This window comes from Bombina bombina, chromosome 2 (genome assembly GCF_027579735.1).
Source record: "Bombina bombina isolate aBomBom1 chromosome 2, aBomBom1.pri, whole genome shotgun sequence".
Taxonomy (NCBI): Eukaryota; Metazoa; Chordata; class Amphibia; order Anura; family Bombinatoridae; genus Bombina; species Bombina bombina.
This window is the reverse complement of record NC_069500.1, coordinates 159,190,375-159,204,022: the sequence shown is the minus strand read 5'-3', so window position 1 is coordinate 159,204,022 and position 13,648 is coordinate 159,190,375. Positions and strand designations below refer to the sequence as shown.

General features: G+C 38.8%; 1 protein-coding gene across 4 annotated transcripts in view; it reads right to left on the bottom strand.

The window, feature by feature from the left end:
* The window catches only part of KIF2A (kinesin family member 2A), a 530,440-nt gene that overhangs the window by 329,216 nt on the left and 187,576 nt on the right, over positions 1 to 13,648 (bottom strand). For all 4 annotated transcript variants that reach the window (XM_053701316.1, XM_053701318.1, XM_053701317.1 and 1 more), the window contains exons 8-11: positions 5,422 to 5,476; positions 5,016 to 5,178; positions 958 to 1,048; positions 674 to 737 (exon numbers count right to left, since the gene is read on the bottom strand). In XM_053701316.1, the coding sequence (XP_053557291.1) occupies positions 674 to 737; positions 958 to 1,048; positions 5,016 to 5,178; positions 5,422 to 5,476 (373 nt within the window). The remainder of the gene's footprint in view (positions 1 to 673; positions 738 to 957; positions 1,049 to 5,015; positions 5,179 to 5,421; positions 5,477 to 13,648) is intronic.

Below are 13,648 nucleotides of genomic sequence, written 5' to 3'. Positions count from 1 at the left end.
TACTGTGAGAGAGAGGGAAGTAGGAGGGATACTAGCTTTGTTGTTGGGTGTCTTTGCCTCTTCTGGTGGCCAGGAGGTGAATTCCCACGAGTAAGGATTTTGTGAACTCTTACTACCTAAAAAGAAATTTGGTTTTTATGTCCCTTTAAATGGTACAAGGGACACCAAAAGGCACTTATCACATGGTATTTCATGGGATTTAGAGGAGAACTGAAGATAGCCTAAAGTATAATTAGTGATCAACCACACACTGGGCATCCCCAGCCAGTCTTATAACAGAGACCCAGGAATAATAAATAAGTGCTCCGATCCACCAAATCACTGGACTCCCAAGCAGGCCGCCGCAGGGACCATGAAGGATGACTACTATGAGGATTCATGAATGATAATTTGATTTGAATTCTACTACAGCACTGGGTCTTATCATTCTGAGTGTTGCAATCTGAAATAGCACAAGGTCCACCGGCCAATGATGGGTGTTTTGTTTACAAAGCAATTTAACATTTGATATTAGAAAGGGAGTGTATACCACTGTACAATGAACTTACTGAGTGCATTTACATTTTAAGATTACAGAATATATATGTATGTTTTTAAGAATGTCTGTAAAAGTTAACAGAGTATTCCCAGATCATTGAGTTGCATAGATGTGAATATAAAATCTCAGTATTACCTGCAAGTGCATAAATTCCCTTTGAACAGTCTTGGTTTTTTCCAGAGAAGTCACCTCCCATAGTCTGTATTATTAACACAAAACAGAAAAGAAAAAAGGCAATTATTTGTTTTTCACCGAACATATATGCCAATTTCAATGAAAGTAAACAGGAATAGGAAGTCATTTCACTAAGTATTGCCTAATAGATTTGCAACACAATGGTTGGTATGGAAAGTACTAAACACGGAAAAACAAAAAACAGATAAGGAAATTTTTAAAGGGCTTCTAAAAAGTATACATACATGTGTTTTTCCACTTCCCGTTTGCCCATACGCAAAGCATGTGGCCATTCCCCTTTCAAATATGGTTTCTACAAGCGGTCTAGCTGTAAATCTAATGGGGGGGGGGGAAAAGAAAAAATACATAAAATCACACTGTACATCTGTCAAGCAATATTACATTTATATTCCTACAACATCCTCCATCTGTTGCAAAGGCTGTGTGTCCATAGCAAGAAACATACTGTATGGATAGAGATTAAAAAAAAAATTCAACTTTACTGACTTCATCTGGTTCTTTCTACATGTTGCAATGAATATGTTAAAGGGACATAGAATATCGGTTTCTGTTAAAAAAAAAAAAATAAAAAAAAATGTGCTGAAGAACACAAGTTAAAGGGATACTAGACCCAATTTTCTTATTTCATAATTCTGATAGAGAATACAATTTTAAGCAACTTTCTAATTTACTTCTATTATCAATTTTAGCCACTAAATGTTGCCATCCATTAGAAAGAGCAACCCAGGGCGCTGAACCCAAAATGGGCCAGCTCTAAAGCTTATATTGCTGCTTTTTCAAATAAAGATATTAAGATTATGAAGAAAAATTGATAATGCTCTATCTGTATGCTCTATCCGAATCATGAAAGAAACAAAAATTGGGTTTAGTATCACTTTAAAGTCACACCTTGCTACAGTACCAACTGATGCCCTATGAGAAACTGAAGCTGTATGTGGAAAAGAAACAACTTCAATTTTATCTACCATAAAACCAATAACCCCGATATTGTAGAATAGGAGTTGCAAGAAAGCCTTGACGAGTGAAACTGTTTTAAATGAAAACAAGGAAAGGGAAGTACCACAGAACTTTTGGGAGGATTGAGTATCCACCCAAAAAGTGCAGATATGGGGGTCAGCAATAGCCTGCATGATGGAGTGGTAACACAGATGTTATACAAGTAGTGAAAGACTGCAAGGATATTTGTAAATACTCTTGGGGCTGTAATGGGAATGAGGGGAATGGTTACAAACTAGAAGTGGCAAGTGGAGGAGGAAATGGCAATAAGCACACTTACAGTTGATAGTAGACACATATAAGTCGAGTTCAATTGCTGCAAGAATAGAGCAACTCCGTTTTGGGTAATTTTATAAAAATTTGTGGTCCAGGAAACATTTGGCCTTTTGACTTAAGCCCCATTAAGAAAACAGAATTAAAAAATGGTGAAATTATGCAGCTGGGGGAAGTCATGAACAAAGATTTTGTTAGAGAAAATAGGAGGTAAAACAATGTTTTGAAGAAAAATCTAATTCACCAAATGTTACATATTGTAACTGGCTCAGGTTGCTGTAAGTTTAGGGACAAAGCCTTAACAGTGTTTTCTCTGGCTGTGTTTACAGATGGGCCAAGAACTATTAGAATGAGCTGTTCAGTTCTTTGATTGTGAAAAGGTTTAAGATTTCAATGGAATCCTCAGACCTTCATATCTTTACTAGAAACTAGAGGCCCCAAGTCTGCCAAAGGAACATGAAACCATGGGCCTGTTACTGAATGGGTTATAGGTAAAAACACGATACGTCAGCAGACTTTTGGATTAAAAGACCTAGCTGTTGATCTATGGCATTTTGTGGAGAAGTGACTGGCGTCAGGAGAGCAGCAACAAAAGCCTTAAAGGGACAGTATATTTTTTTTTCCGCTTAATGCATTTTTAAATGACTTGCTATACCATCTGCAGAATATAAAATGTATGAGAAATTGCATTTTCAGGTTTATTTTTGTATAAGGAATTAGCTGGTTTTGTGCTTTTAAACCACAGCCTATTAAAATGGATCGAAGCGTGCAGGTAATATCAGATCTCATTAGGTAATCTTTTTGTGTACACAGACTTGATTACTTATCTTAAAATTTGTCTGGAAAAAACAAAGCTCAATATTTAGAGAGAACAATTGAAAATAAAGTTTTATTACTTAACAATCCTGCACCCCACTGGGAGTGTAAATTCTTCTGCTGGCTGTGCATACATAGGCCTGTCAATAGCCTGGACGTAAGACCAGAAATATTCAGTATAGGTGGGGATACCACAGGCTAAGGGCCAGATTACAAGTGGAGCGCTAAATAACGCTTTGTAAAAGCGATATTTGCACTCCACTGAGTAATACTAGCGCACGCTAATGTGCGCTGGTATTACAAGTTGACAGCAAAGCTAACGCGAGGTTGCTTTCACTTTGCGCTCACGAGAGCGCACTTCCATAGGCTCCAATGGGAGCCTTGTTCTGATGCCGTCATACACGGCACAGAACCAAAGCGCAGCAAAGGGGAAAGTCGTGCAGCGATGGCAGCAAATTGTAAATATATATGTACTGTATATGCTTATATACATATATTTGTGTGTTAATATGTGTATATACAGATAAATATAAGCATATAAATATATATTTACTGGGAACACAGTTCCTATAGACCGCAATGTAAAGGCACTTTTCAATGCCGCTTTTTTCTAACACCCCACACCTGCCAAATAGCCCCCAAATACTGCCTGGTGTAGTTATTTTGTTATTTTTAAAAATGCTACAATTTTTATTTTTTATTAAAATATACACCTCTGGTTAATTTGATAAGCGCTAATTGCTACCGCGCTTGAAATGGCTGGTTATTTATCTTGCGGCTGCAAATGGGCAAATTTGCCCATTTGCACGCGATAAGTTAGCGCACCACTTTTAATATAACCCAAAATCAGCTATTTGAAATGCCAAAATAAGGGTAAAAGAGCTACTTGTAAACCATTTCAATATACTCCAGCAGGTAAAATGGATAATTGGGAACAAAGGGGAGAAAAAAATTGGGTAAGCAAAAAGAAATTAAGCAAAGCTTTACCTATCTAATGGAAAAGTAGCTTTGTACATACATAGGAGACAGTTTTTTTTTAATCATAGTCCGGATTAAAAATAGTATGATACAGGAGGTACTCAAGTCTTTAGAGAAGAGTCAGCAAGTGTTTGAAATATATCTCAGGTCCAAACTATGATGGAAGGGCACGTAAAAGAACACTGCACTTCTACAGGTTCCAAATCAAGGAGCATCCTGTTAGAACGTGAATAACATTTAGTGTGTGTCAGATCTGGAATCATTATACCACAATACATGTACAGAAAAAATATGTGGGAAGATCCAAACCAGACAACCTTTGCCGTTTATATGGGTTAGAGCTATGTATTTGAGTTGAAGGAATCTATTCAGTAAAATAGTAAAAGGTAAAAATAGCTGGACTAAAATCAGAACTAAAAACTGGAGAAAAAAATGGAAGAGGGCAAAGGGGGGGTGGGTCCATCTGTAAAAATGTTGGTTTCTGCAAATGGTGACTTACTATAAACACATAAGAAGTAAAGTCCTCCAGCTCTTCAAGTAAAAAAGACCTTTATTAGTATTCCATCATGGGTCAAATAATCAACAGCAACGATTCAGGCCTAGCTCAGCCCTTCCTCATGCTATAAACTATACTATAAACACAATGATAAAATAGTTTCCTGATAAATAAGCTGCATTGAAAAGAACAAGTTATTAATACATTTATAAAATAACACTAATTTACGATTTCAGTCATATTTCCAGTTGCTTCAAAGCAAACAGCTTATTTACTTTGTGTATGAAATTACTGGTAATAATACAACACCATTTAGCTTATTAATTAAATGCTAAATGAAAGCTCACACAATAGTAGAAGTGTGCTTAGAAGTAGCAATTCTGTACTTCACAAACAGAATGGCTAGCACCTCCTTAAAATATGGCTTGTGTGTGGTTACCCAGCAGTGAAGTCAAATTAAGTTAAACAGATAATTCTCGGTTTTATTCTAGGAAAAAGACTACCGTGCAATAAGTTGTTCACTGAACTGGCTTTTTTATTTTTTTATTTAAATTAGCGGGAGGGGATACAAAAATATTTACCATAACAAACTGGGCAATAATCCAAATACAGCTACCTAAGTTTATAATAAGTAAATAAATAATACAAAACAAATATGTAAGCTATACAGAAATGGTTATTAGTGAAATAATGTAATGGATAGCTACCTTTAGATCTTCATACCTGTAAACCATTTCATTTGGAGCAGACTCGTCAAAGGCATAGTCGAAACGAAAAGTTTGATTTTCTAAAAATCTAGTAAGATCCACTTTTTGTTTTGGCTCATGTACCATTACTACGTCTTTACTAGGAATTGTAATTACATCAAGGTCTTTCATGGTAGTTTCTACAAAAAAAAAAAAAAAATAGTAATTCAATTTAAATCAAACTTCTCATGACATGTCTTCTCAAAACTCAAAATCACCATAGTTCTTTAAATGTAGATCATGATTAAGAGCAAAACTGCTTTTAAAAATTATTACAAAACATAATTCTGAATTACTTTAAATTCACCTAATATAAAAGTTGTCATAAAGTCCAACATTTTAAGAGCGAGCAGCAACATTAATTTAACAGTAAACATTCTTACCTTTTTTATTAAGTGGTCGCTTTCTAACACAAACACATATTCGGTGCTCATCAATCTGAAATGCATTTGTTGATAAATTATTTATTCATTTTGTTATCTTAAAGTTCTTATAATCATACAAGCATTTAAAATCATTTCACACACACCAAGCAAAACTTTATACGTGAGCTTTATAAAGTATGAGAAGCCCTGTTTTTTTTACTATCATTACTTTATTGTGGTGAGAAAACAATAGGATTACTAATGCAGTTTACCTTCAGAAAAAGAGCAGCAAGGAAGATTACGGTAACTACAGGCCTTTAAAGAGACAGTCTACTCCAGAATTGTTTTTATTTAAAAAGATAGATCATCCCTTTATTACCCATTCCCCTGTTTTGCATAACCAACACTGTTATATTAAAGGGGCATGCCACCCACATTTTGTCTTTTATTATTTAGAAAGAGAATGCTATTTTAAACATCTTTCTAATTTACTTATATTATCTAATTTGTTTTATTCTCTTGATATTCTTTGATGAAAAGCATATCTAGATATGCTCACTAGCTGCTGATTGGTTGCTGCACATAGAAGCATTGTGTGGTTGGCTCACCATGTGCATTGCTTTTTCTTCAATTAAGGATATTTAAAAAATGAAGCAAAATAAATAATGAAAGTAAATTGTAATGTTGTTTACATTTCTATTCTCTATCTGAATCATGAAAGAAAGATTTTGGGTTTAGTGGCCCTTTAATATACTTTTTACTTCTGTGGTTACCTTGTATCTAAGCCTTTGCAGACTGCCCCCTTATTTCAGTTCTTTTGACAGACATGCATTTAGCCAATCAGTGCCCTCTCATTTGGGTGTGGTCACAATGTTATCTGTATGGCACACATGAACTAACACCCTCTAGCTGTGAAAAAGTGCCAAATGTATTGAATTAAGGGTCGGCTTTCAAGGGCTTAGACATTAGCATATGAGTCTACCTAGGTTTAGCTTTCAACAAAGAATACCAATAGAACAAATTTGATGATAAATTGGAAAGTTGTTTAAAATTGCATTCCCTATCTGAATCATGAAAGTTTAATTTTGACTAGACTGTCCCTTTAAATCAAAGACAGCATAGTTTAATTGTAGGAAGATCTTGACAGACTAAACTTGATTTCTGACTGCACGAGTATCTGTATGTAGGTTTTTGTAAAGCATTTGACAATCTCTCACACTAACTCATAAAAAACATAATTTATGTAAGAACTTACCTGATAAATTCATTTCTTTCATATTAGCAAGAGTCCATGAGCTAGTGACGTATGGGATATACATTCCTACCAGGAGGGGCAAAGTTTCCCAAACCTCAAAATGCCTATAAATACACCCCTCACCACACCCACAAATCAGTTTAACGAATAGCCAAGAAGTGGGGTGATAAGAAAAAAAGTGCGAAAGCATATAAAATAAGGAATTGGAATAATTGTGCTTTATACAAAAAAATCATAACCACCACAAAAAAGGGTGGGCCTCATGGACTCTTGCTAATATGAAAGAAATGAATTTATCAGGTAAGTTCTTACATAAATTATGTTTTCTTTCATGTAATTAGCAAGAGTCCATGAGCTAGTGACGTATGGGATAATGACTACCCAAGATGTGGATCTTTCCACGCAAGAGTCACTAGAGAGGGAGGGATAAAATAAAGACAGCCAATTCCTGCTGAAAATAATCCACACCCAAAATAAAGTTTAATTAAAACATAAGCAGAAGATTCAAACTGAAACCGCTGCCTGAAGTACTTTTCTACCAAAAACTGCTTCAGAAGAAGAAAACACATCAAAATGGTAGAATTTAGTAAAAGTATGCAAAGAGGACCAAGTTGCTGCTTTGCAAATCTGATCAACCGAAGCTTCATTCTTAAAAGCCCAAGAAGTGGAAACTGATCTAGTAGAATGAGCTGTAATCCTTTGAGGCGGAGTTTTACCCGACTCGACATAGGCATGATGAATTAAAGATTTCAACCAAGATGCCAAAGAAATGGCAGAAGCTTTCTGGCCTTTTCTAGAACCGGAAAAGATGACAAATAGACTAGAAGTCTTTTGGAAAGACTTAGTAGCTTCAACATAATATTTCAAAGCTCTAACAACATCTAAAGAATGCAACGATTTCTCCTTAGAATTCTTAGGATTAGGACATAATGAAGGAACCACAATTTCTCTACTAATGTTGTTGGAATTCACAACTTTAGGTAAAAATTCAAAAGAAGTTCGCAACACCGCCTTATCCTGATGAAAAATCAGAAAAGGAGACTCACAAGAGCAGATAATTCAGAGACTCTTCTGGCAGAAGAGATGGCCAAAAGGAACAAAACTTTCCAAGAAAGTAATTTAATGTCCAATGAATGCATGGGTTCAAAAAGAGGAGCTTGAAGAGCCCCCAGAACAAAATTCAAACTCCAAGGAGGAGAAATTGGTTTAATGACAGGTGTTATACGAACCAAAGCTTGTACAAAACAATGAACAACAGGAAGATTAGCAATCTTTCTGTGAAAAAGAACAGAAAGAGCAGAGATTTGTCCTTTCAAGGAACTTGCGGACAAACCTTTATCTAAACCATCCTGAAGAAACTGTAAAATTCTCGGAATTCTAAAAGAATGCCAGGAAAAATGATGAGAAAGACACCAAGAAATATAAGTCTTCCAGACTCTATAATATATCTCTCTAGATACAGATTTACGAGCCTGTAACATAGTATTAATCACAGAGTCAGAGAAACCTCTTTGACCAAGAATCAAGCGTTCAATCTCCATACCTTTAAATTTAAGGATTTGAGATCCTGATGGAAAAACATAATTTATGCTTACCTGATAAATTCCTTTCTTCTGTAGTGTGATCAGTCCACGGGTCATCATTACTTCTGGGATATTACTCCTCCCCAACAGGAAGTGCAAGAGGATTCACCCAGCAGAGCTGCATATAGCTCCTCCCCTCTACGTCACTCCCAGTCATTCGACCAAGGACCAACGAGAAAGGAAAAGCCAAGGGTGAAGTGGTGACTGGAGTATAAATTAAAAAATATTTACCTGCCTTAAAAACAGGGCGGGCCGTGGACTGATCACACTACAGAAGAAAGGAATTTATCAGGTAAGCATAAATTATGTTTTCTTCTGTTAAGTGTGATCAGTCCACGGGTCATCATTACTTCTGGGATACCAATACCAAAGCAAAAGTACACGGATGACGGGAGGGATAGGCAGGCTCTTTATACAGAAGGAACCACTGCCTGAAGAACCTTTCTCCCAAAAATAGCCTCCGATGAAGCAAAAGTGTCAAATTTGTAAAATTTGGAAAAAGTATGAAGCGAAGACCAAGTTGCAGCCTTGCAAATCTGTTCAACAGAGGCCTCATTCTTGAAGGCCCAAGTGGAAGCCACAGCTCTAGTAGAATGAGCTGTAATTCTTTCAGGAGGCTGCTGTCCAGCAGTCTCATAAGCTAAACGAATTATGCTACGAAGCCAAAAAGAAAGAGAGGTAGCGGAAGCTTTTTGACCTCTCCTCTGCCCAGAGTAAATGACAAACAGAGAAGACGTTTGTCGAAATTCCTTAGTTGCCTGTAAGTAAAATTTTAGAGCACGGACTACATCCAGGTTGTGCAGTAGACGTTCTTTCTTTGAAGAAGGATTTGGGCATAAAGAAGGAACAACAATCTCTTGATTGATATTCCTGTTAGTAACTACCTTAGGTAAGAACCCAGGTTTAGTACGCAGGACTACCTTATCCGAATGAAAAATCAAATAAGGAGAATCACAATGTAAGGCTGATAATTCAGAGACTCTTCGAGCCGAGGAAATAGCCATTAAAAATAGAACTTTCCAAGATAACAACTTTATATCAATGGAATGAAGGGGTTCAAACGGAACGCCCTGTAAAACATTAAGAACAAGGTTTAAACTCCATGGTGGAGCAACAGTTTTAAACACAGGCTTAATCCTGGCCAAAGCCTGACAAAAAGCCTGGACGTCAGGAACTTCTGACAGACGTTTGTGTAACAGAATGGACAGAGCTGAGATCTGTCCCTTTAATGAACTAGCAGATAAACCCTTTTCTAAACCTTCTTGTAGAAAAGACAATATCCTAGGAATCCTAACCTTACTCCAAGAGTAACCTTTGGATTCACACCAATATAGGTATTTACGCCATATCTTATGGTAAATCTTTCTGGTAACAGGTTTCCTAGCCTGTATTAAGGTATCAATAACTGACTCAGAAAACCCACGTCTTGATAAAATCAAGCGTTCAATTTCCAAGCAGTCAGCTTCAGAGAAGTTAGATTTTGATGTTTGAATGGACCCTGTATCAGAAGGTCCTGTTTCAGAGGTAGAGACCAAGGTGGACAGGATGACATGTCCACCAGGTCTGCATACCAAGTCCTGCGTGGCCACGCAGGTGCTATTAGAATCACTGATGCTCTCTCTTGTTTGATTCTGGCAATCAATCGAGGAAGTAACGGGAAGGGTGGAAACACGTAAGCCATCCTGAAGTCCCAAGGTGCTGTCAGAGCATCTATCAGGACTGCTCCTGGATCCCTGGATCTGGACCCGTAACGAGGAAGCTTGGCGTTCTGTCGAGACGCCATGAGATCTATCTCTGGTTTGCCCCAATGTCGAAGTATTTGGGCAAAGACCTCCGGATGAAGTTCCCACTCCCCCGGATGAAAAGTCTGACGACTTAAGAAATCCGCCTCCCAGTTCTCCACTCCCGGGATGTGGATTGCTGACAGGTGGCAAGAGTGAGACTCTGCCCAGCGAATTATCTTTGATACTTCCATCATAGCTAGGGAGTTTCTTGTCCCTCCCTGATGGTTGATGTAAGCTACAGTCGTGATGTTGTCCGACTGAAACCTGATGAAGCCCCGAGTTGTCAACTGGGGCCAAGCCAGGAGGGCATTGAGAACTGCTCTCAATTCCAGAATGTTTATTGGCAGGAGACTCTCCTCCTGACTCCATTGTCCCTGAGCCTTCAGAGAATTCCAGACGGCACCCCAACCTAGAAGGCTGGCGTCTGTTGTTACAATTGTCCAGTCTGGTCTGCTGAATGGCATCCCCCTGGACAGATGTGGCCGAGAAAGCCACCATAGAAGAGAATTTCTGGTCTCTTGATCCAGATTCAGAGAAGGGGATAAGTCTGAGTAATCCCCATTCCACTGACTTAGCATGCACAGTTGCAGTGGTCTGAGGTGTAAGCGTGCAAAGGGTACTATGTCCATTGCCGCTACCATTAAGCCGATTACCTCCATGCATTGAGCCACTGACGGGTGTTGAATGGAATGAAGGGTGCGGCAAGCACTTTGAAGTCTTGTTAGCCTGTCCTCTGTCAGGTAAATCTTCATTTCTACAGAATCTATAAGAGTCCCCAGGAAGGGAACTCTTGTGAGTGGAACGAGTGAACTTTTCTTTTCGTTCACCTTCCATCCATGTGACCTTAGAAATGCCAGCACTAACTCTGTATGAGACTTGGCAGTTTGAAAACTTGAAGCTTGTATCAGAATGTCGTCTAGGTATGGAGCTACCGAGATTCCCCGCGGTCTTAGTACCGCCAGAAGAGCACCCAGAACCTTTGTGAAGATTCTTGGAGCTGTAGCCAATCCGAATGGAAGAGCCACAAACTGGTAATGCCTGTCTAGGAAGGCAAACCTTAGGTACCGATAATGATCTTTGTGAATCGGTATGTGAAGGTAAGCATCTTTTAAATCTACAGTGGTCATGTACTGACCCTCTTGGATCATAGGTAAAATTGTCCGAATAGTCTCCATCTTGAACGATGGAACTCTTAGGAATTTGTTTAGGATCTTTAAGTCCAGGATTGGTCTGAAAGTTCCCTCTTTTTTGGGAACCACAAACAGATTTGAGTAAAACCCCTGTCCCTGTTCCGATCGTGGAACTGGATGGATTACTCCCATTAACAAGAGCTCTTGTACGCAGCGTAGAAACGCCTCTTTCTTTGTCTGGATTGTTGACAATCTTGACAGATGAAATCTCTCTCTTGGAGGAGAGTATTTGAAGTCCAGTAGGTATCCCTGAGATATTATCTCTAGCGCCCAGGGATCCTGAACATCTCTTGCCCAAGCCTGGGCGAAGAGAGAAAGTCTGCCCCCCACTAGATCCGATCCCGGATCGGGGGCCCTCAATTCATGCTGTTTTAGGGGCAGCAGCAGGTTTCCTAGTCTGCTTGCCCTTGTTCCAGGACTGGTTAGGTTTCCAGCCTTGTCTGTAGCGAGCAACAGCTCCTTCCTGTTTTGGTGCAGAGGAAGTTGATGCTGCTCCTGCTTTGAAATTACGAAAGGAACGAAAATTAGACTGTCTAGTCTTGGCTTTGGCTTTGTCCTGAGGCAGGGCATGGCCTTTACCTCCTGTAATGTCAGCGATAATCTCTTTCAACCCGGGCCCGAATAAGGTCTGCCCTTTGAAAGGTATATTAAGCAATTTAGACTTAGAAGTAACATCAGCTGACCAGGATTTTAGCCACAGCGCCCTGCGTGCCTGAATGGCGAATCCTGAATTCTTCGCCGTAAGTTTAGTAAGATGTACTACGGCCTCCGAAATGAATGAATTAGCTAGTTTAAGGACTCTAAGCCTGTCCGTAATGTCGTCCAGAGTAGCTGAACCAATGTTCTCTTCCAGAGACTCAATCCAGAATGCCGCTGCAGCCGTGATCGGCGCAATGCATGCAAGGGGTTGCAATATAAAACCTTGTTGAACAAACATTTTCTTAAGGTAACCCTCTAACTTTTTATCCATTGGATCTGAAAAAGCACAGCTATCCTCCACCGGGATAGTGGTACGCTTAGCTAAGGTAGAAACTGCTCCCTCCACCTTAGGGACCGTTTGCCATAAGTCCCTTGTGGTGGCGTCTATTGGAAACATTTTTCTAAATATCGGAGGGGGTGAGAACGGCACACCGGGTCTATCCCACTCCTTAGTAACAATTTCAGTAAGTCTCTTAGGTATAGGAAAAACCTCAGTACTCGTCGGTACCGCAAAATATTTATCCAACCTACACATTTTCTCTGGTATTGCAACTGTGTTACAATCATTCAGAGCCGCTAACACCTCCCCTAGTAATACACGGAGGTTTTCCAGTTTAAATTTAAAATTTGAAATATCTGAATCCAGTCTGTTTGGATCAGAACCGTCACCCACAGAATGAAGTTCTCCGTCCTCATGTTCTGCCACCTGTGACGCAGTGTCTGACATGGCCCTAATATTATCAGCGCACTCTGTTCTCACCCCAGAGTGATCACGCTTACCTCTTAGTTCTGGTAATTTAGCCAAAACCTCAGTCATAACAGTAGCCATATCCTGTAATGTGATTTGTAATGGCCGCCCAGATGTACTCGGCGCTACAATATCACGCACCTCCCTCTGAGCGGGAGATGTAGATACTGACACGTGAGGCGAGTTAGTCGGCATAACTCTCCCCTCGTTGTTTGGTGAAATTTGTTCAATTTGTACAGATCGACTTTTATTTAAAGTAGCATCAATACAGTTAGTACATAAATTTCTATTGGGCTCCACTTTGGCATTGCAACAAATGACACAGGTATCATCCTTCTGAATCAGACATGTTTAACACACTAGCAAATAAACTTGCAACTTGGAAATACAATTCAATTAGAATAATATTAAAACGTACTGTGCCTTTAAGAAGCACAGAAGATTTATGACAGTTGAAAATTAATAAATTGAAACAGTTATAGCCTCAATCCTTGTAAACAACACAACTTTAGCAAAGGTTTAATCCCATTAGCAAAGAAAACAAATTCTGAAAGCAGGAAACAAATTACAGAATAAACGTTTTTTATCTCAGTCAAACTATAATTCTCACAGCTCTGCTGAGAGAAATTACCTCCCTCAAAATAAGTTTTGAAGAACCCTGAGCTCTGTAGAGATGAACCGGATCATGCAGGGAATACAATGAGTTGCTGACTGAAATATTTGATGCGTAGTGAAAGCGCCAAAAAACGGCCCCTCCCCCTCACACACAGCAGTGAGGGAGAACAGAAACTGTCAGAAAACAGATTAAGCAACTGCCAAGTGGAAAAATAGTGCCCAAACATTTATTCACTCAGTACCTCAGCAAATGAAAACGATTTTACATTCCAGCAAAAACGTTAAACATAATCTCTAGTTATTAAACAGCTTTATGTATTTCATACAGTGTAATTCTAGTGAAGTACCATTCCCCAGAATACTGAAGTGTA